The following is a 25,064-nucleotide window of genomic DNA, read 5'->3' as shown; positions in this document are numbered from 1 at the left end:
GAGGATGTGACGGTTCATTCCAAACTTCCTCAGCCGTCTCAGGAAGAAGAGGCGCTGATGAGCCTTCTTCACAACGGCCTCAGTGTGGACGGACCATGTGAGTTCCTCAGTGATGTGGACACCCAGGAACTTGCTGACTCTCTCCACTGGTGCTCCATTGATGGTGATTGGACTGTGTTCTCTGTCTTTTCTTCTTAAGTCCACCACAAGCTCCTTTGTCTTACTGACATTGAGGGAGAGGTTGTGCTCCTGACACCAGTGTGTCAGAGTGTGCACCTCCTCTCTGTAGGCTGTTTCATCATTGTCAGTGATCAGACCTACCACCGTCATGTCATCAGCAAACTTAATGATGGCATTGGAGCTGTGTGTTGCCACACAGTCATGTGTGTAAAAGGAATACAAGAGTGGGCTGAGAACACAGCCCTGTGGGGCTCCAGTGTTGAGGGTCAGTGATGAGGAGATGTTGCTGCCTATTCTAACCACCTGGCGTCTGCTTGACAGGAAGTCCAGGATCCAGCTGCACAGCGAGCTGTTTAAGCCCAAAGCCCAGAGTTTCTCATCTAGCTTGGAGGGCACTATGGTGTTGAATGCTGAGCTGTAGTCTACAAACAACATTCTCACATAAGTGTTCTTTTTTTCCAGGTGGGAGAGAGCAGTGTGTATTGTAGATGCAATGGCATCATCAGTGGAGCGGTTGTTGCGGTAAGCAAACTGTAATTGGTCCAGTGATGGAGGCAGCACAGAGCAGATGTAATCTCTGATTAGTCTCTCAAAGCATTTGCTGATGATGGGGGTCAGAGCAACAGGACGGCAGTCATTTCAGCCAGTGGTTTTGGATTGCTTTGGTACAGGCACAATGGTGGACGTTTTAAAGCATGTGGGGACCACAGACAAAGAGAGGGAAAGGTTGAAAATGTCTGTAAAAACACCAGCCAGTTGGTTCGCGCAGGCTCTGATGACGCGGCCCGGAATGCCGTCTGGACCCGCGGCTTTGCGGATATTCACCCGTCGGAAGGATCGGGTTACATCCGCTACAGAGACGGAGAGTGAACTAACCTCTGTAGCTTCGGTCGCGAGAGCTCTCTCCGCGAGGGCGGTGTTATTTCCCTCGAAACGAGCATAAAAAGTATTTAGCTTATCCGGGAGAGAGGCAGCAGTGTTCACGGCGGAGTTTTTATTCCCTTTAAAGTCCGTGATGATATTAATTCCCTGCCACATGCTTCTAGAGTTGGTGGTGTTAAACTGTCCTTCAATCTTGTCCCTGTACTGGCGTTTGGCTGCTCTGATAGTTTTGTGGAGGGCATTTGCGTTCATATATCAGTCGAACCGCACCAGAGTTCATTTGGAAGCGGACGAGATCCACTATTCAGGAGGTCTCGGTCCGCTTGTTTGGTGCGCAACAAGGTTCAGATGGCAGCGTTCACACTTGTTCAAATGAACCGCACTAACAGAGCAATCGCACCAGAGTTCGTTTTAATCGAACCACACCTGCCAAGTGTGAACACACCCTAAGTGTACTTGTTAACCAAGTGCACAAAAGTGTCGGTGAAGGAGATGAATTATGAGACAAAACAAAGTAAAATCAAGGGGAAAATCACTTTTTATTGGCCTTGATTTCCAATCAAACTGTAATTTTGCAAAGTATTTGGTGTTAAATTATGAAAAAAGTATTTATTTAGACATATATTTTGGATACATTAAAGGTTAGCTATGAAATTAGCCTTGGCAAGACAAAAACATTAAAAATATAATTTCCATCAGCATCATTTCCAGCATGGAATTCTATTAAACACAATACAGAATTGTGCTGGAAATGACAAAAAGGACATAAATCTCTTGTGATGCACGTATACATACACTGTTGGACATTGTTAAAAGACAAATCAAAACATTTGCGAGAGTGTGAGAAATGTTTTGACGAGACTTTACTTTCTAGAAGTCCACATTTAAAGTGAAGTTAAAGAAACACCCATATATTCATTTTCAATGTTACATTGTTACAAAGTTACAGCGTGACAGGAATGATCTATGTACTGTCGATCTGAAAGAAAGGCAGCAAGTGTCTTGATGTAAAAGAGTTTGCAGGCAATGTAAACGAATGAAAATGCATAAGGACACAGATGACTTGCCTCACTCTCAGCGAAGTGTCGCGCTCCTTTCAGACAGAGAGATGAACGCCTGAGGGTCTTCTCATCACCGTCATCAAACACTGAGCACAGGAGAGAAAGAGAGAGTGAGATATCAGACATCACACACACTCTACAACAAGATTACATGAGATCACTTCTCTTTTAAAAGGACAGCGTGCACTCAAGCCACCCACTGCTTTTATAGTTGATGACAAACATTCACTACACTGCGGAAACAGCATGAATGTTTGAAACAATAGAGGGGAAAACGACCCAACATCTCCACCCGACTGTCTCACTCTCGAACACGCTGCTATAAACAAAAGCAAACCAGAAGAAGATTGAGGAGGCACTTTCATCTCCGTCCCAAAAGGAGAGCATATGTGTTAATGCTTGGATTTTACATTTATCTTATTTAATTCAACATTTTTTTATATTATATTAACAACTACTAATATAATTTAAGAAACATCTGAATTTTTTTAATATTTCTTCATTTTGAAGTCATGTTTTTGTAATTAAAAAAATTATATATATATATATACACTGCTTATACACACACACACACACACACACACACACATATATTAGGGCTGTCAATCGATTAACATTTTTAATCGAATTCATTACATGGTGTGCCGATTAATTAATCGAATTAATCACAATAAAATCGCATATATAAATATTTGCTGAGAAAGCCCCTCAAATAACAATAATTCAATACATAATGATGAAATAATAGCTATATTTAAATAAATAAAAATTAAATACAGTATATATATATATATATTAGGGGTGGGACGATATGGTTATTTCACAGTTCGGTTTGATATACGATATGAGGTTCACAATTCAATATAATAACACTTAAATGACAAAATATTACACACAAAAAACAAAAATTCTTTGATGCAAAATGTTTGAGCAAAATGCTCATAAATTCTCATCAAAATAAAGTTCTTTAATACTCAATATAAATGTTCAAAGTTTCAATAATAACAGTTGTTCATATACGTTTCTCTATAAGAAAAGATCACAAACAAATAAGCTTTCAAAAATAGTGGGCTACATGCAGGCTGATCAGGTCTGAAAAAAGTATGTGAAAGTCTATATTTATGTTTTAATAATTTGTTTGTATTGTTATTGTAATCAAAATGTAACTTTTTAAAAATAAAAAAATGTATACATTATATTAATGCATTTTATATCATGACATTGTATATATAATAATAATATGAGCTATCACTGTTTGAAATAATGTGTACAATTTACAAGTAATAACACTGACATTCATTTGTATAAGAAACACTAAAAAGGTTACTGTCACTTTAAGAGTTTAACGGGCTAACAGTGTTCCAGTTCATCGAATCAATGAGAATCTCTCGGTTTATATAGCGCATCCATGCAGTGTAGAGATTCAAATTAATATTTATTTTTACTTTTTTATCTGACTGTAAAGAACAGATTATATTAAGACACATTATTCAATGAAAGTGGAGTCGCCTCATCTTTGATGGACACACATTACACGGAGGAAATGATCCGCTTTAATCTTAAGCACTAAGGTGATTTTCCAGGTGTTCCAGTGCCTACATTTCTAAAAGTTAAATTGAAGCACTTAAAGGACCTTGTGTGAACCCTGTAAACAGTGTAGAAAAAAGAGCAGTAGGTATAAAGTCAAGCGATAGAGAGATTATGATGTTTACGGGTCATTTAATTTATGATCACATGGACAGAAAACAATGTAGCAAATTTCGAAATGCCACGATATGGTTAATTTTTTTGGTTGCCGATATACTGAAATTCGATATATCGTCCCATCCCTAATATACGTTAATATAAAAAAATAATAATATTCAAATAATTAAAATGCATTACAATACTGTGGCATATGAGTAAAGCATTGATAAGACAATACAAAAAGTGGCTTTAGAATCCAACATATTGTTTATTTGCATATTACTGAACATAAGCCTTTCATTGGTCCACAGTTCACAGCAATCCATTTTGCAACTGAATTTGTCAGTCAGTCCGAGATTTATATACCTGCATCAGATGGACACTTCTGAAGCATCTCACTTTGGTTGTGTCGCGCCATAAACATTTTTAGGTCGCTGTGTCAAGTTAAATGTAGTTTAATACTTAGAAGAACACGTCTTGTTTACCTAAGTTCGGATTTGCGCTCCATCAAACTGTTTTGAACACAAGAACGCGTCCTCATCTTGTGACGTCTGCTGTCAGTAAGTGTGGTTTGTTCTCTGTATAATCTGCGCTTTGTCTATACAGCTGGAGTTTCGCTTACTGCCCCCTGGTGAAAACAGGTGGTACTACAAGCTTGAATTGCTCAGGAATCTTCCTTATTACGATCCGGGGACGAGATTAATTGCATAAAGTTTTTAACGCGTTATTTTTTATATACTTAATTAACAAGTTAAATCGGCAGCCCTAATATATAATATATATACTTCCAAGTTTACATTTATTTGTTTATTTTTTCTACTTTCTGATGGATAGGAATCGTAAGAAATTTCAACAATTTCAGTTCAGTTTCCTTTTAATGATTCTCGGCTATCCTCGTAGTACTTTTGAGTAAGGATTATTTGGAAATAAGAACTGCAATTCTTATTGTATTTACTTCCCTCAGCAGCCTGTTGCCAAATGATGAGATCATTTTAGATTTCGACACAGCACATATAACAAATCAGAGATAAATCTAATACAATTCTTTTGAAAGACATGTTTACACATAATTTTTAGAAGCATAAATGCACTTCTATAATTGATCCTAACTACCGTATATACTGTATATTAAACAGGGATGTCAAATGACTGAATTAATGCAATTAAATCGCATACATCATCATTTGCTAAGAGGCCCCCAAATAAAGATAATTCATATAAATAATGCATAATAATTCAACTAATTATAAATATAATACGTACGTATATGTATAAATATAATTATATTATATATAATAAATATATAATACAGATTGAAATTCAGTTTGAAATAAATTGCATTATTGTGGCATATGAATAAAGTATTGATTAGACGGTACAAAAAGTGGCTTAAGAACTCAATATATACTCAATACGTGTTCTTGCATTCCCTTCTGCGCTACTTTTAATTGTTGCTCAATATGCATGTGCGTTTGGAGCGTTTCAATGATGATTCAGCATCATAAACGGCGCATTTTTAGGATGCTTTGTCAAGATAAAATAGTGGAAACTTCATAGTGAAAAAAAAAAAAAATCACATCTCAAGATTCCTGTATTCTGTTGTGTTTTGCCCACCTGTTGTGCTTTAACCGTGAACGGTTATAATTATTTATCACACTAAATTATCAAATCGGCAGCCGTAATATTAAATAAAACTTCAAAACAAACCAATTTGTTTTAACAGGAACTGGTTTTGAATAAAAATGTGGTCACAGACTTTTGGACCTGACTGTACATGAATGACTGCCTGAGAGAATGTGTGGCGCAGAGAAGTGCTTTGACTTAATTAAAAAGTTTATGGACTTACCGACGGTGTACAAACTAGCGTCTGTAAGTTTGTTGATGGTCGCCTCCTGGTAGATTCCATCCTGGTTCTTTGCTTCAACCACAGCGCCCACCTATAAGCCGGAAAAAATAGCAAAACTCATTCAGACATATCTACACGGCTTTTGTTGGGTTTGTGCCACTGCAGTCTTGACTTGCTGAAATTTGCGGCTCCATTCGGTATTTAAACACCGAAGCTTGCGATAACTTGTCTGATAACTGAATGATTACCGTATACAAATACCATGGTATTTACATAGTACTCCAAGGTATTAAGGGTGAATCTCAAAAAGATGGCTTAGAGAAAATGAAGTCTATTTTTAGGACCATGAATATTTTTTGCATTGGGAGGTTATTTATTTTCATGACAATTAAGAACATTTACCCAGTTTATATACAGTATATGTACAGTAAATACTATATACATTAATGCTGTCAGTTGATTACAATATTTAATCAACTGATTAGACTTTATATTTCTTCTAAACTCAACGAAAATTTTCAATTTTCCAAATTAACAGAGTGTATCAATGAAATCAAAGATTGGATGGGCAGAAATTTCCTTCTACTCAATTCCGACAAAACAGAGGTAGTAATTATTGGACCAAAAACCTCTAAAAATAAGCCGCTAAAATATAATTTGACTCTCGATGGATGAACTGTTACATCGTCTTCAACAGTGAAGAACTTTGGTGTTATATCTGATACCAATCTGTCATTTGAATATCAAATATCCAGCGTTTGTAGAACAGCATTCTTCCACCTCAGAAATATTGCTAAATGACGACACATGCTCTCTAATGCTGATGCCGAAAACCTAATTCATGTGTTCATGACCTCAAGACTAGATTATTGTCATGCATTACTGGGAGGATGTCCAGCAAGTTCAATAAATAATCTTCAATTGGTTCAAAATGCAGCAGCCAGAGTGCTGACTAGAACCAAGAGATATGATCATATTAGCCCCATTTTATCATCGTTACATTGGCTACCTGTTAAATTTTTTATTAATTTTAAAATTCTGTTATCTACACACAAAGATTTGAATGGTCAAGCTCCGCAGTACTTAAGTGACCTTCTGACACGCTATATTCCATCACGTTCATTACGATCGCAAAATTCTGGTCTGTTAATAGTTCCTAGAATATCAAAATCCACAAAAGGAGGTAGATCCTTTTCAAACTTGGCTCCTAAACTATGAAATAGTCTCCTTAACAGTGTTCGGGACACAGACACACTCACTCAATTTAAGTCTAGACTAAAGACTCATCTATTTAGCCAGGTATACACCTAATTTATCCATCAACTCACAATTAGGCTGCTTTAGTTAGGTCTGCCGGAACCAGAAACATTTATCATGATCTATCATATCCCGAGGTTACCAGAGCCGGCCAGATCCAGCTCTGTTCCTGCTTGGTGTTGGACTCCACTGCTACGTGTCGCTGAGTGATGACGACAAACTACAGCCAGTGCTAGCCAGACATCACTTCAGTCTTTTGACTTCAGAGGATGAGCTGATGCCAACTCCAACTGTAAGACATCGGATACTTCATATGCCACTGCCTAAACCTTGGACTTAGGATAGACCTCACAGAAATGACCTGCTGGTTGCACTGCGTTGCACCTCACTGATCTCTGCTTGCATCACCCTGGTTTAATGATGGACTACACTCTTATAATGGAATACATAGACTATCAATTAATTGCCAACAAAAGCCTTCATCAGCCAACTAACAAAGAACAATGCATCTATGTGAACTTCTGCAGTTAATCCAGGATGAACTTCAAAGACATTAGTTATTAATCTTACAGTTCATACTAAATCTTTGTTTAAACACTGACCCTTAACACTTACTTAGTTTACTCATTTTAAATCATAAATAACTAATATTGGCATTATATTAATGATGTTAGCTAGAGGGGAACTGGCGTCCCATAGTGAGCCTGGTTTCTCCCAAGGTTATTTTTCTCCATTAACCAACATCTTATGGAGATTTGTGTTCCTTGCCACAGTCGCCTTCAGCTTGCTCACTGGGGTTATAAATCCAATTATTATTTAATTCTTTAATTTTATACACAATTTAGGCTTTTTTTCTTTCTTTCTTTTAACCCGTTTTTGTTTCAGGGTGAAAAATGACCAGGACATGTTTTTTGAGATTCAGCCATTGGTACTTTTTTGTTAGTGTACTTCACGTGTAAACAAATGACCTGGGAATTACACAAAATATCAATAGTTTTGTGTATTTTGTGTAAGTCTGTGTTTGAAATGTCTTTTCAGATGAGTTAACTGTTAAGACTTTCTTTTTAAAGACATTCAGAAGCAAATTTCAGAAAAATAATTACAACGTGCTTAAATCAAACATTTCTGCCAGACATTGCCAAGATTTTTTTTCATTATTTGAAGAGCTGGTGGAGGCAGCCTGCAGAGAATAATTACTGTCATATTCATAATCACAGCAACAGATGTAACGGCTGGCGTGCCAGGAGATAATTTAAACAAATTATAAAAAAGAAAAAAAGAAAAAAAGAAAAAAAGATTTCAATGCAATATACAGAATAAATAGAGGATTATACAGACGACTGGCGTAGTCGGCACAATCATGAAACATCAAACAACACTGTGGCTAAATCAGGTGTGACACGATACAGCGACAAGCAATAAATCTTGAATCTTCCATCTTAATCAGAGCTTTTGTTCTTACCAGCCGTGACAAGCCAATTGTGACGAGACATTTTGTCAGTCGATTATTTTCTATTTTTGTCGCATCGCGCTAGGTAGCTTCTACTGCAAACCTCTTTGATCCAAATCACCTCAATTCACTAAAACAAATTACAATTATGTTTATTTAAAAAATAAAGAACGACCCTGCATGACATTTTGGTCATAATTTACAATAAGGTTTTATACTGTATGCTAACATTTGTTAGCACAAAAGTTAATATGAACTAACAACACTTTTAAAGCATTTATTATTCTTGATTAATGTACATGTTTACATACACTAAAACGTTTTTATTGTTTAAAGTTGTAAACATTATTAGTTAAGCATTATAAATTAATTAACAACAGTATATTTATAAATTAACATTAACCAAGATTAATAAATGCTGTAAAAATTATTGTTCAATGTAAGTTTTCATGTTAATTAATTCATAATGTTTAACTAGTGTTTATGTTTACTAATGTTAATAATAAAAATGTATTAGTACATGTAGAAATTAACATTAAACAATATTACTAGTGTAAAAATTATTGTTCAATGTAAGTATTTAATGTAAGTTTTCATGGTTATTAATTCATAATGTTTAACTATTGTTTATGTTTACTAATTTTAATAATAAAAATTATTATTACATGTAGAAATTAACATTAAACAATATTAATGCTGTAAAAATTATTGTTCAATGTAAGTTTTCATGTTAATTAATTCATAATGCTTAACTAGTGTTTATGTTTACTAATGTTAATAATAAAAATGTATTACTATATGTAGAAATTAACATTAAACAATATTACTAGTGTAAAAATATTGTTTAAATGTAAGTATTTAATGTAAGTTTTCATGTTAATAAATTCATAATGTTTAACTATTGTTTGTTTACTAATTTTAATAATAAACATCATTAGTATATGTAGAAATTAACATTAAACAATATTAATGCTGTAAAAATTATTATTCATTGTTTGTTAACTAATTCATAATGCTTAAAATTTGTAAACATTAACAATAGTTAACAAAAACATGTATTAGTACATGTAGAAATTAACATTAAACAATATTAATACTGTGAAAAATTATTGTTCAATGTAAGTATTTAATACAAGTTCAATTTAACCTTTAACAATAACAATTAATTGGTAGTATGTAGAAGATAAATAAATGCTGTTAAAATGTATTGTTCATTGTTAGTTCATGACACCAAATACATTAATAATGTTAACAGAACCTTACTGTAAAGACTTGCTGACTTCTTCCGAGGAACACAAAATAAAGTATTTTAAAAATTTTCAATTTGCTTTTTTGCATTAATCAAAAGCAAGTAGACGACCACGGTCTGTCAGGTTTCAAGAAAATGTCTTGTGTGTTATATTAAAAATCTTTTGGAGCCATTCGTTTATGTTTTTGTAGAGTGAAAGAGCAACGTGAAATAATTTATTTGATGAAAGTCATATACTTTTAGAATGACATGAGGGTCTCGTTTTCAGTGTGGACAGAAAATGTACTTCCTGCATCGATCCTTATTAGGACATTCGACCTTTAACTGTGCTGAACAGAGCGAGCTTCCTCTTACCTTGAGAACTCCTCTGATGTGTTCATCGTGCACCTCGGCAGTGGACGAATCGGGTTTGAAGGTGACCTGCAAAGAGGAGCACAGTCAGTCAAGAAAGTAAACATGAAAGGGCTTTTCCCAAAGGCCAAGAGCTATCGATTGGTCATTTCAGGAAGCTAGATCACCACCAGAGAGGCCGGAACGTCCCAGTGTTGATATCAAACACAACAGACTGAAGAAGACATACGCTGTAATAGAGATTCATTGTGTGTCACAGAAGAGGAGATAATTACACAGAAAGTAGGGCGGACAAAACATGCTGTGCAAGTGAATGGGACAAAAATGTAAGAACAAGATGTCATATTTCCATAAATACCCACAACAATGTAGTAGCCACACAACAGATATGGGCAACATTCAGAATTTAAGAAATGGCACTCTTGGGGCCTGGGTAGCTCAGCGAGTATTGACGCTGACTATCACACCTGGAGTCGTGATTTCGAATCCAGGGCGTGTTGAGTGACTCCAGCCAGCCAGCTCCTGAGCAACCAAATTGGCCCGGTTGCTAGGGAGAGTTGAGTCACATGGGGGATCGTTCATTTGAACGACCTCGATATCGATTCTAAAATCTCAAGATCGATCTTTTACTCTATGCGCAACCCTCCACTACAATGAAAGGAAGTCACTCGCAAAATTATATAGTAAATGTTTAGATTTCACTCACAAGTGAATTAATTGTGTAGTTTAGTGGTGGAGTATTCAGCAGCGAGATCCTTTCACTGCGTGTTGAGAGTAAAAGTTAATCCGTGTAATGTGTGTCCAACGACGAGATCCACACGACCCATTTGTCATTGAGTAATGTCTCTTTTAATACCCTTTCTGTTCCTCAAAAACAAAAAAATAAACATTTAATTCTATTCATGCATGGCACAGATGATATAAAGCCAGTCGAGTCTCTCTCATTAACATGCGCTCATTTACAGACACTGTTTATAGAAATGCCGGATTTCCTTAAAGAGACAGTACCGGTTTTAAGCACGTGTTTACCAAATCAAAGTAAATACCTGTAAATAATACAGAAATTTTGCAAAATATAATATATGCAATATAATATTATACTTATTGATTAAATACATTGATTTGTTCATTTAAAAAAAGCTAAAATGTGAACAAAATGGTGAAAAACAAATAAATTATAGTATAATATAGTCAAATTAATATTTTCATATTGTATCTAGTTAGAAGGTATCCTGTATAATTCACAGAATTAGCCGGGAAAGAATTTATTTCAAATATAAGCAAAAGGGACATTATAGCTGAAATATACCCATATGAATCGATCTCGAAATGAATCGAGAGCTTGTAAATTTGAATCGGTACCCAGCCTTAGTGATTAAATCAATCGTTTTTTTCAATAACTGTCCAATTAGTGAAAGGATAGTTTCAGGGGCTAAATCATTTCCCTTTTTTAAATGTCAATATAGTGTTTGGTGCATAATATATATATGATAAAAATTGTTTATTGAAAAAAGAATATTTTATTCATATTGTACTGATGTGCTGAATTGAACTGATATATTTCAATACATATTAATAGGCCAAACTCTCAATCATTTGGTATCTCTGAAAAGCCCTGGGAGTCCTCTGATAATACCCCAAAATGTACCACTGTAGCATGTATGGGCTAAGAAAAACTTCAATAAAAATGTCCTACATAAAAAATGAGTTGCTGGGCCTCAAGAAGATAATGACCTTTAAAGCCTAATGTATCAAATATGATACATAAAAAAACGTGCAAAATTAAAAAAACATTTTTTTTTAACAGTTTAACGTAAAAAAATAAAATAAAATACAAATTCTGACAATTCGTTCATATGTCAGGCTTTACAGGGTTAATACAATTTTTCAACAAAACATTTAATATTCATAATTATAATATTCAAATATATTACAGGGCCAAGCACCAGCATGGCAACCACTGCAAAACACTAAGCACAACCCAAAGAGCCCAAATGATATACAGAACAAGCAAAAAACACAGACATCACCCCAGGATGGATTCAAACCTAAGACTTTCTGTTCCACAAGTCAATGCACTATCCACTGCACCACAGAGCCACAACATTAATGGTAACCAAAGGGACATATCAAGTGGAGAATGAATTACTGCCAAGCTAAAAAAGTCACCATGATCAACTTCGTATTCATATACATGAGTTCAAAATCAGAATTTGATTGTGGAAAACACCAACAACCCAGTAAGCACAATACAAAATCACCAGAACTACAGAAATTTCTACTGCATGACTTGCAGAGGCAGGGATCGACTCTACAACCATTAGAACTACAATCAAGTGTTTAACACACTGAGCCACTTGGTTGCCATGGCTCAGCAATAACAAAGAGTCATCCAGAGTTTATAGTCAGCACAAGTGTAGGTTATGGACATGATGTCGTTGATGCATACCATCTTTTTCTAAAGATGTATTACTTTTTTATAAAATTCAATATAGCAGAGAGACTATAGGGCTGATATGGAAAATGCTAACTGATTAGCAGGCTAACCGATTAGCATGCTAAGCTAATGTTGCCCTTTGGATAGCATTGTGATCAAATAGCCTTAGAAGTCAGAAAACCCAACAGTTAGCATGCTAATCCATTAGCATGCTAAGCTATCATAGCATGTAGCATGATAACCATGCTAAACAGACCATGTTCTTTTGAACTACAAGAATGCTGTCTCCAAACTTCTCAATCCTTTCAAAATATATCACTCCTTTATATATCAGAACAACACTTGGTGCTTTAACACACTGAGCCACACAGGTGACGTGCCCACTGAGTGGCAAAGAGACTTCCTGAGGTTAGAGTCAACACACAAGTGTGGGTTATCTTTTGAACTATAGGTGGCGCTGTCTCGAAACTACTTAAGTATCATCAGTACATAATGTCGATGATGCATACCAATTTTAATTGAAATCCGACAATGTATTTAAAAGATAATCACTTGTTTATAAAATTCAATATGGCGGAGAGACAATTCAGCTGATATGGTGAAAATGTATATTAGTTGTAGTATCAAAGGCAAAAATAAAAATTCATATTTATTCAGTCTGTGTGGCTCAGTCTGGAGATTATTTTGAGACCTTGCTTGGCAGAATTGGGTAATGTTTGAAGTAACAGTAGTGAAAAAACGATGAACGACATAATCCAAGATGGTGGCCACCATAATGGGCGCAGTTTAAATGTAATGGGGTCCATCTGAATCATCAAGAGGAGAGTAATCAGACAAAAAAAAATAAAGAATTGTGTCTCTAGGCCAAACTGTTCAAAAGGGGGTCCAATTAAACTTTACAATATTTTGGCACAAATAGGGCTGCTAGCATCACCGTGATAACCACCCCACCGTGGTAGTAGAGTGCTAGTGGTGGTTATGCATGTGACATAAACATTGAAATAAATTAAATACAAATAAAAAGAAAAGTTGAAATAAATTCCTGAAATAATGTCATTTAATGCGAAAAGTATTAGATCCTTAGTAACTGTTGTGGTTCTTTATCATAGGGACGTATTAGTTTTCAATTTTTTACCGACTTCTTGGTTTTGCGCTATAGAGCGCATTGTTATGGTAATGGCGTATAAGATACGCATTTAGCGTGCAAAACTCAAGCCAAAAACACACTATGACTAGGTGTAACAACTACAAGTCCACAAGTCCCCGACTGATGTTACAATCGCAAAATTCCTTCACAAACTCATGCACTTTACACGTCAACAAACAACATGAAAGAAAGGGCTCGTGCTTATGCGCTCTATCTAGAACTCAAGCTCATTTGTGCATTTGCTGCGTTCACTGATTCACAGATTTAAGTTATAATATTATATTAATGTTGTTGATATAGCTGATTAAGTTCATATATATAGGCTATATACAGTTGTGCTCAAAAGTTTGCAAACCCTTGGAGAATTGGTAATATATGTACCATTTTTAAAGAAAACATGAGTGAACAGGCAAAACATATTTCTTTTATTTCTTATGGAATTCATATTCAACTGTAGGTTATAACAGAATGGCACAATCATAAAACAAAACATGGCAACAAAGAAAAAAATGAAATGACCCCTGTTCAAAAGTCTGCATACCCTTAGTTCTTAATACTGTGTATTGCCCCCTTTAGCATCAATGACAGCGTGCAGTCTTCTGTAATAGTTGTCTATGAGGCCCCAAATTCTTGCAGGTGGTATAGCTGCCCATTCGTCTTGGCAAAATGCCTCCAGGTCATGTGAAGTCTTTGGTCGTCTTGCATGAACCGCACGTTTGAGATCTCCCCAGAGTGGCTCGATGATATTAAGGTCAGGAGACTGTGATGGCCACTCCATAACCTGCTGTAACCACTGGAGGGTCAACTTGGCCTTGTGCTTAGGGTCACTGTCCAAGAGCATCCCATGCGCAGCTTTCGTGCAGAAGAATGCAAATTGTCTGCCAGTATTTTCTGATAACATGCTGCATTCATCTTGCCATCAGTTTTCACAAGATTCCCCGTGCCTTTAGAGCTCACACACCCCCAAAACATCAGTGAGCCACCACCATGCTTCAAAGTGGGGATGGTATTCTTTTCACTATAGGCCTTGTTGACCCCTCTCCAAACATAGCGTAATTTTGGTCTCGTCACTCCAAATTACAGTGTGCCAGAAGCTGTGAGGCGTGTCAAGGTGTTGTCGGGCATATTGTAACCGGGCTTTTTTGTGGCATTGGCCCAGGAAAGGCTTCTTTCTGGCAACTCGACCATGCAGCTCATTTTTGTTCAAGTATCGTCGTGTTGTGCTCCTTGAAACAACCACACCGTCTTTTTCCAGAGCAGCCTGTATTTCTCCTGAGGTTACCTGTGGATTTTTCTTTGTATCCCGAACAATTCTTCTGGCAGTTGTGGCTGAAATCTTTCTTGGTCTACCTGATCTTGGCTTGGTATCAAGAGATCCCCGAATTTTCCACTTCTTAATAAGTGATTGAACAGTACTGACTGGCATTTTCAAGGCTTTGGATATCTTTTTATATCCTTTTCCATCTTTATAAAGTTCCATTACCTTGTTACGCAGGTCTTTTGACAGTTCTTTTCTGCTCCCCATGGCTCAGTATCTAGCCTGCTCAGTGCATCCACGTGAGAGCTAACAAACTCATTGACTATTTATACACAGACACTAACTGCAATTTAAAAAGCCACAGGTGTGGGAAATTAACCTTTAATTGCCATTTAAACCTGTGTGTGTCAACCTGTATGTAAACTTTTGATCAGGGCCATTTGGGTGATTTCTGTTATCATTATGATTTAAAAAGGAGCCAAACAACTATGTGATAATAAATGTCTTCATATGATCACTATACTTAAATAAAAGACAGGTTTTTTTGCATGATCAGTCATATTTTCAAAATCAATGCCAACATTTCACAATTTCTGCCAGGGTATGCAAACTTTTGAGCACAACTGTACAAGACATGTATAAGACACGTTTGAAAAAGGTGATTAAAAAAAAAAAATCCTTACAATACTACTTGATCATTTGAATAGCAAGGTTGTTTACATTGTCTGTGCATTGGTAATATCTTACAGTGTTGTTTATTTCTCGTCATATTTTCGTCAACAACGTTTGAAATAAAATAGTTTAATTATCCTCATGATCCCGTCTTTGTTAAGAGAATTAAACAACACCTCAAACATTTTTGTGTGCAATTTCGTTGACTAGATTTACACAGCGTTTTGGAAGTGTTTCCAGTGCAGCTGGAACTCGCAAAAAATTAAAAGCATCTGACAATCGAAACGTTTTCAGCAAAGGTTGAACTGAACTATTTAATTGTTGTCCAGCTGTTTAGTGATGTTTAGTCGTGTTAAATATTGGAGTTTAACAATATTAGCAGAATCTGGAATATTTTCATTCATTGATGTATACATGTTTTTGACGTGTAAGATCGGATACAGACAGAAATGTAAAATCAATGCAAAAAGTTTTGTATTTATGTTATTTTGGGTATTTTGCAACTATAGGTCTATGCGGAACAATAATGGGTGTTTTCCAATCTGTTGGCATTTTCAAACCGGAATGGGTGTTTCTAAACTAGCCAATGTAAGTAGGGTATCTCAATGGTTTGAAAACGCCCAGTTTGGGAAAAGCTCATTTAAGTTCTGCAGAGACATAAGTCTCGTATTTTGTGCTATTTTACAAAGGGTTACATTTTTATTTTGTGTTCAATGATGCACAATAAACGTGTCATTTGCGCGCACTCCCTCCCTGCCCTTCAACCACCGTTTAAAACCATTTGACGGCGGTGATAGGCTCTTATCCACCACGGTAACAGCCCAAGGCACAAACTCATGTGACTTGGTATTAGCAAGCCAAACTAGCCAGATGCCAACATGGACAGGTTGGGTGGCATGCCATCATCCTCCAAAACTATGAACAAAACTACACAAGGTAAAAGACAATATGACCTAGACTATGTTAAATATGCTAAAACCTAACAAATAAAACAAATCTGCTGCAAATAAACTATCAACATTATCATGGCCATTCAGAGAGAAGACAACGTGAAACGAAAGTGATGAGAAATGTATGAAAAGTGAAATGAAAATGAAACTTTCTTTTGGAGTAGTGGTTCCTGAAAATAGAAATATTCTTTCCTGTAGGTTTATAATGATCTTACACATAGCTACACAAAGCATCTCTGTGTTCATAATGTTTGTTTAACTGTTGTAGAACTATTTTATTGAGACAAAACACTGGATCACAGAATACAAAACTGATCAGATCACTGTAAAATGTATCTAGGTATTACCATGTTTGTTTGGCCATGTACTAGGGTAATACCATGGTATTATTTATGTTTCTTGGCATATCACAAAAATACCCCGATACATGAATTGTGAACAGAATTTTGCACTTGTCTTTTATATTTTGCACTTGTCATTTACTGTATTTTATTATTGAAATGAATCTTGCTTTTTGAAGTGTTTTGGTTGAGTGACAAATAGGCATAAAGTAAAAGATTGATCTTGTGATTTAATAATAGACATCAGGATCGTTTGAATGAAGATAGCAATTAATAAGAAAATCTATATTTTTACCCAGCCCAAAAATTTGTGTGAAAACGTCTATTGATCCTCTGAACTTTATACCATAAGACTGGAAAAACCCACACACATTCAATGAAGATATGCACACACAGGTTAAAGGAGCATTGAGGTCTATACCTTAATTACTTAAACTATTATAGTTAGGTTTAATGTAACAATCAGATTAGTATAACAATATATCAAAGGGCCTTTGAATGCATATATATTTTGCAAGCGGGGACACTCATATTCAATTAACACTGCACATGTCATATAATGACTGGTTACGCAGAATATAAACACACACGGGGAGCCGGTGCATGAATACAATCTGACACGCTTAAAGTGGGAAAGCACCGTGCAAAGATTCTGCTTAAGACAAATGCATAATCAATGTTTGAGAGAGAGAGGGAGAAAGAGACTGAGAGGGAGAATCAGATGATTTCATCAGTGGTACAATGGCAGGAATACAATTACAACATTGAACAAGGTCTTGTTTGCGAGCAGGCGGCTAATCATATTTCAGGACTATGAGATCTGAATTATAAAATATCACAGACCCATCAGGAGAAAACTCAGAAGAGAGAGACGAGACGCAGGGAAACTCGCAAAGTTTGAAGAGTGAAAGGAAGACAGGACCAGAATTTTCAAAGACCCGTTAGCATTCCCATTCATCTGAATGGCAATTGCTGCTATCCCGCGCAGTCATGCTTGGTCACTCGCGCGCATTTAGCGCAGTTTTGATAGCAGTTGAACTTAAGAAGATATTGTGATGTATGGGAATGTATTTAGTCGTGACTTACAGAAGGATTAAAATGCTTCATGCCAATTCAAAATTAAAAAAAAAAAAAAAAAACGTGATTTTTAAAAATGTAAAACAAAGTAGTTATGACGAATAATAAAGAAGAAATATTTAAGATACTGCACTAGTTCTAAGTCACTAATCAAGTCAATTGGTGATCATGTTAACTCCTTTATACAAAAGGTCTGATTTCCTTGTTTTCGTTGAAGTAACTACATTTAAAGCTATTAAAATAGATTCAATTATTACATTAAAACAATGCAAAAAAAAAAAAAAAAAAAAAAAAGATGCATTTTCACCTGTTTTCTTTAACTTTCCACACTCAAATTTAAAAGCTCACCATTTAAACATACTGTGGACTTCTTGCCAAACCCCCCCCCCATTATTCATAAATAATGTTGTATATGTTTACAATCTTATGATGAATAGAATAATAAAAATAAAAAAACTTTGTAAGCATGTAATTCTGGTTCTGTTCACTCCTTCCAAATAGTTTTATTTTATTCAGGTCCAAAAGGGGGCCAAAAAAAAAAAAAAAAAAAAAAAAAAGAGCATTTTAGCCCTCACAGATGTGCTCGTCCATAGACATTCAGTCTAATTTTCAGTTCACGCACCACCGCCATTGTTTCATCAAATATCTCGGACTCTGAGTGGACTAGAAGCTCAAATTAGGTGTCATTAGAAAGCTGAGATCCTCCCTGATTTATAACATTTGATCATCAATAGTCGATAACACACAGTATATTTCCGCTGATTTGTTTAGCATGCTTTTCCTGCTGGACTGCATATTTTGTTCTGTACATCTAAGATATAACGTTGGATTATTCACACAAGCAAGCTCACAGACAAGTAAACAATGGCTCATTTTTAGAAAACAGTCAAAGTTAAAAGTAGATATAAAGTGTTTTTGCTATTTGGGGCTTACAGCAGCAGTGATCAGCGCATGAAAGAGACGTTTGTATTTGATGTCTTAGGCCTTGTCCACACTAATACGTTTTATTTTAAAAACGCATCTTTCTCTCTCCGTTTTGGCCTTCTGTCCACACTGAGATGGCGTTTTTGTCCGCGAAAACTGAGCTTTTTGAAAACGCACTCCAAAGTGGATACATTTGAAAATGCTGTTTTCGCATTGTAGTGTGGACTGTGAAAACGGAGGCTTCCGAAAACGATGACGCATTTTTAGTCATGTGATGCAGTCATGTATAATAAGTTTTATATGTAATACGTTTTGTGAGATCGTCCTTACTGTGGGGGTAAGCCGCATCATCAGAAGGATAGCGCTCTTTGAAGCAGTTCAATATTTCGCCGTATTTGTTTTGGCATGATTCCCAGTCTATCGCTTTTGCAACTTTACAGTCTAGCGTTACCCGCAGCAACAACTCAACCTCATTGTCCGTCCATTTAAAAAAACTTGGTGCCTTTCCTCGACGTTGCCGCGATGTTTCATAGAGGCGGAAAGTAAATAAACGCCTGAAGGAAATGACGCATGTTGAAGCGTCTTATGTTTTACTCATGCGCAGTACAGGGATGTAAGCGTTTTCAGACATTTCAGTGTGGATGAGCAACTTTTGAAAGGAAAACGCCGTTTTCAAATGTATCTGGATTAATGCAGACGTAGTCTTACAGAAATCATATTTACTTTGTGATTCTTTTGAAAATCTTTTAAACTGTGGTATTAGTGCAACAAAATAAACTGTATAGTCACATTCCTGAAAATGAGAGCTTTTATTTGATATATGACTTGTCTATTTATGTGCTATTTTCAAAACTTTTATATTCAAATTAATATTTCTACCACATGACCTCTAGGTGGCGCTGATTTGTGACGTGAAAGTTTTCAGGCCATATTTTTATTTTATTTTATGTAAAATAAATGCAGATGTGATGGTTATCTATGAAAAGTCTAGATTCTAAGCTTTCAATTGATCCCACTATGCCTGACGTATGTATTCAGAGACCTGAACATTTTAAGCGTAAACTTTGTTCATGACATATCGCTCCATTTTGAACCTGCCGGCAGGTCCGAAGAGTTGAAGAGGAATCTGAAGAAACTCTCCATTATACAAGTCCATTATACACTTTAAACCACCCATTTCACTCGCAGTAGATCTGACTTTAACCAACAGAAAACATTAATGGATTATCAAATATAAAATAAATACTTCACCGCATAAGGGTAAGTAAATGATGAGAGAATTATTTTTTTGGGTGAACTATTCCTTTAACTACACACGGCATCTCTCTTCCTCTGTATCAGCTTCAAAACACCTTCTCGCGTCGGTGCACGAGGCATTATCTCTATTCTCTGGGGCCAATCTCTATGCGTCACAAATCCATCCACTTTTGTGAAATAATAAATAATAATTATATTACACCATATAGCCTACTATTATTCTGGTAACATGTTACAACATTATATTACAACAAAACCTTGTTCTGAATGTGTATTTTTAAACATATGTTCTCATTTGAACAACCATTACCTCGATTTACACCTCACAAATCATAACTAAACATAATACAGTAACAGTTCTTTCAGTAAAAGCAACTTCACAGACAAATACTATCGCCCCTTGAGTATACTGAGGTTTGTTGCCGCCACAGAAAAGCAAGAACACACGGTAAAGCTGATGTGTGTAATTGTTTACAATGTTTAAATTATTTCTCATATCCAAGCATTATATACTGTATAGAGGCAACTATAAGAAAACTATTTGTATGTTGATTTTACTTAAAAGTGTTTGTTTTGGGTGGGCCGATCAGTTCAATGCAGCAACACTGGCTCAACCAATTATGCAAATGTTGGGGCTTAAATGTAAAGAGGACTTAAAGAGTTTTCTAGAATATGTTTTGTAGAGCACAACAGTGTGGTTCCAGATGTAAAAGATCCCATCAATGTTCTCAGACGTTGTTAATCAATTGTATATGCTTCTGTTGAAGCCATCAGTCTGCGTTATTTCAACTTCATAAAAAAAATACAAATGTTTAAAAGTTAAATTCATGGTGAAGAACTACACTACCCATGATCCTGAGGGGGAAAACAAATCAGCAGCGCAATCAAATATAAAATACATTGTTTCTTTTAAAGCAATTGTTTTATATTTTTTCATCATTTTAAATTTGATTACGTCATTTGCAATGCTCATGGCATTGTAGTTCATTCCCTCATTAAAGACGTTGAGCAACACCTTATCCAATTTTCATGAGAGCGTTAATTCTGAGCGCAATTTTCGTACCAGCGCAAAGCACAACTAGGCGTGGGTGGGAGTGTTTGCACTACTGTGGGTGTAGGAGCACAAACTGTGGGTGTATTGTATGTAAATGAAGTGACGCAAAGCACAATTTGCTATTTTCCTGAGAAATTGGTCATTGCGCTAAGACGTTTCAATACCATCTCTTAACTCAGAGCAAAGTCCAAATTCAGTTCCTGCATTTGCAGTTTGGAGATTCCACCAGCAAGTGGTAATGAAGTTCATGTCCAAACTCTGAAAGTACAGAACATCAAATAACGTCCAAGACAATCGCTGTTGAAGCCATTTGTTGACTCAAAAGATTATGAGATTTGCGTTACATTTTCCAGAGGTCATGGTTCATTTCAATTATTCAATTATTATTATTATTATTGTTATGTTTAAGTCCCTGCAAAAGGGTTTGATGGAAGAAGGAGAGAGTACAATGTTTGGATTTGGTATGATTTTTTTGACCACTTCGTTATTTTGATTTAGTTTAATTTGAAGTGTAATTTGAATTTAGAAATATTTTTAGTTGAATTTTTTCGTTTCAATGTTGACTGGTAGAAGTGAAGTGCATGCCGATACAATCACCGTTAATACTAGCCATGATTTGTGTCCCAGTAGATGAAAATGATTAATACTTACATTCTCTGTAATTTAACGGAGCCTACATCCATATCCTGAACCACATTTTCCATGCGTATAAAGGGAACATGTCCCATTTATAAAGGACACACAAAATAATGCAAATCTATATTTTTCATTGCATACAGTCCATTTACACTACCAACTTCTTATGAATGTGCTGTCTTTATTTATATCGCTGGTGCTTGACAGGGAATGGACTATAATAGGACGGAGACGTGCCGGATAAGAACCTCCATTGACTCGATTAGCGCCTTGCACGCACGATTTCGCCAAACCCACTTGCGCCTACACTTAGCGCACGCTTGCACGAAAATACCAACACTTCATGGCCATAGGCTTTACGCTTATGAGTTAAGGTAGTGTGCTGCGCTTAGTACTTGTGCGCTTAAAATAGGGCCAGTTAAGTCTAATATCTACTGATTTTCAAACACTTGTTTGTTTCAAATAAAAAAAATAAAAACAATTGTAATGTTGTGATTCACCTCAAAGCTGATTGGTTTGGTTCATGGCTTACAACTATTTTACAAAATCACTATGGAAAAAATGAATGGGGAAAAATACTTCAGAAACCAAGATGGCTGAAAAAGTGTTGCGTTCTATTCCATTTGGTGACGCTAATAGCAAACCCTAATTACACACTTCAGCTTTAAGTATGTACAACGGCACCGCAAGCTTGCAACGTGTTAGCAAAGCATTGGCACCTGCATTTGCGTACTTGCATAGAGTATGTTTCTAGCCTTATACAGTGGCTTACCTTCGCCTTGACCAGTCTCTTGGCAGTCTTTATCTTGGCTTCACAGAACGCCCCTCTGTATTTGGCACTCACGTCAGTGCCCACGGTCAGGTACGGGGGCTCCTTTAGTGTCTGAAAAAACAAACAGATAAAACACCTATAAATAACATGGATGAAGAAGTGGTGTAAAGGAGGAAAAATCCATACAGATCCTTAGTTTTTGGCATTAAAAGTCAGCAATATGTACTTGAGAAAAGCAATTACTGAAATGAAAACCCTTGTCCAAGCCAACGAACACAACAAGTGGAAAATAGGTGCACGACTCATTCACGACACATATCCGCTTTATATAATAGAGTACTGGATACCAAGCATTACAATATATAAGTGCTGCAAAGAGCATTAAAATTTAAATGCATCTAAGAAAAAGTAAAAAAACAAATGCTCAATAATATAGCTGCAACCAATTAACCTAGAGACTAAAGGCCCAGGTTTACTTCGTTTTTGCGTGTTCCAGATCGGCTCGCGCCTGGTCGACCGCGTTGCTATTGTGAGTATACTCTTCTGACCGTGAGCGAATATGAAGGCGTTTGACGCATGCCCATTACAACTTGTTTGTGATACACTTTTATTGGAGTCAATGGCCAGCGCATGCGCCGACGATGCGCACAGACAATGACCACGTCCGCGAGTCGAGGAAATCTGGCTGGCATGTGGTCAGGCCGAGCGGACTGGCTTATAACGAAATTTATGTCACGCATACTGTGCGTGGAGCGATCTACAACAGGGACGTGTGAAGTACACTTTGGCTATAAGAGCAAAGCCTTCTGAAAAAACACTCACCCAAAGTGTGAGCAATAGTAGAAATTAAAAGCACCACTAATGAAGCAATATAAATATCAACTTTTTCCACTTCCTTAAAACTTAAATGTTAAATGAATTTAGGGATTTTCAAAGTCCATAACTAGTGCTGTCACGACTATGAAATTTCACTGACGATCATTTGTATAATAATAATTGCGATTAACGATTTAATTGTCTGTTTTATGGCTCACGCTAATTGTGATACTGTGTTTAATACACATACACCTTAATAAGCTATTAATTCATATTTATCTTTGAATCGTATCATAAAATAGGGAGATATTTCGATTAACCCTCCTATTGTGGGTTATAGAGGCGGACCTACGGGACAGGCAAGCCAGGCAATTGCCTGGGGCCCCAAGTTCGGGCCCCCCACCCCGTGGGCGGCAATAACAGTAGTTCACTGCAACAACACTTGAAACCAACGATTGACAATGCTTAGCAGACTAGAATTACATTTTCGAAAACCCCCCTAGGGGGCCCCATCCCATCAGCTACTAATTCAAGTAAGAGCGGGATGCAAGAATCATGAAGAGGATGTCCGATGTACCAATATGGGAGTCAGAAGAGGAAAAAAGAAAAAGGTGAAGAAGCACGACAGTGCTGACTGGTACAGAATCTGTAATGTTTACTGAATTACCCCTTCTCGTGAAAAGATTGCCAACGGCAGCGCGATTCGCGATCGGTACGGTTTACATTCACTTCACGTTATCCTACATACAATTCCTTTTTCTCCCAATTTGGAATGCCCAATTCCCAATGTGCTTTTAAGTCCTCGTGGTCGTGTAGTGATTCGCCTCAGTCCAGGTGGTGGAGGACGAATCCCAGTAGCCTCCGCGTCTGAGACCGCCAACCCGCGCATCTTATCACGTGGCTTGTTGAGCGCGTTGCCACGGAGACATAGTGCGTGTGGAGGCTTCACGCCATCCACCGTGGCATCCACGCACAACTCACCACGCGCCCCACCGAGAACGAACCACGTTATAGCGATCACGAGGAGGTTACCCCATGTGACTCTACCCTCCCTAGCAACTGGGCCAATTTGGTTGCTTAGGAGACCTGGCTGGAGTCACTCAGCACACCCTGTGATTCGAACTACATACAATTCTTATTTAATCTCAACAAACTACACATCATTAGAAAGGCGTAATCTCCAGATTTGATATTTCACCACTGTTTTATGATATCAATTTTTACAGTAAGAGTATATAAGGAGTACACATCTGACATGCAAAATCAAAACGAGAGTTACGGACATAAACATGTAATAAAGACACACATGCCAATTACAGCGAGTAAGCTCTCGTCTTTTTGTTATTGCGAGGCTTCAGTAAATAACGTAATTGGAAGTTTTAGTCCAAATATGTAAGTAGGGACAATTTTATGGATTCTCATATGTTTACTTCACATTTCTTTAGAAAAGACTGGATTGTCATTCAGTTTTCCTCTAAATTCTGCGACTCTCATGGTGAGTTATGTATGTACAGAAAAAGAGAGGGGTTCACGTAGACGTGAGTTATTACATCACAGCTAGTTTATTGTTTTCTGCCATGTTTAGATAAGCAACTTCTACTATGGATTAGATCATTTATTTTTCATGAGTGGTTGTGAGATGGCATCGCAAGCTTTTGAAGCTATACTGTAACTTACAAAAATGAATGCTTGTTATTGAAAGATAGTAGCTTAAATGCTCCATGCTTTCTTTTCTCTCTTTAAGAGCATTACTGAAGTCTT

At 36.4% G+C, this 25,064-nt stretch overlaps 1 protein-coding gene across 4 annotated transcripts in view; it reads right to left on the bottom strand.

Annotated features, from left to right (window-relative positions):
• The window catches only part of LOC127411917 (AT-rich interactive domain-containing protein 4B-like), a 125,620-nt gene that overhangs the window by 67,031 nt on the left and 33,525 nt on the right, over positions 1–25,064 (bottom strand). For all 4 annotated transcript variants that reach the window (XR_007892360.1, XR_007892361.1, XR_007892362.1 and 1 more), the window contains exons 3-6: positions 22,488–22,598; positions 9,966–10,031; positions 5,656–5,746; positions 2,130–2,209 (exon numbers count right to left, since the gene is read on the bottom strand). Coding sequence is in view for 1 of the 4 variants with exons in the window: in XM_051647821.1 (XP_051503781.1) it covers positions 2,130–2,209; positions 5,656–5,746; positions 9,966–10,031; positions 22,488–22,598 (348 nt within the window). In the remaining 3 variants the exon portion in view is untranslated. The remainder of the gene's footprint in view (positions 1–2,129; positions 2,210–5,655; positions 5,747–9,965; positions 10,032–22,487; positions 22,599–25,064) is intronic.

The sequence above is a fragment of the Myxocyprinus asiaticus genome, chromosome 21, assembly GCF_019703515.2.
Source record: "Myxocyprinus asiaticus isolate MX2 ecotype Aquarium Trade chromosome 21, UBuf_Myxa_2, whole genome shotgun sequence".
NCBI lineage: Eukaryota > Metazoa > Chordata > Actinopteri > Cypriniformes > Catostomidae > Myxocyprinus > Myxocyprinus asiaticus.
This window is presented reverse-complemented; position numbering and strand designations above follow the sequence as displayed.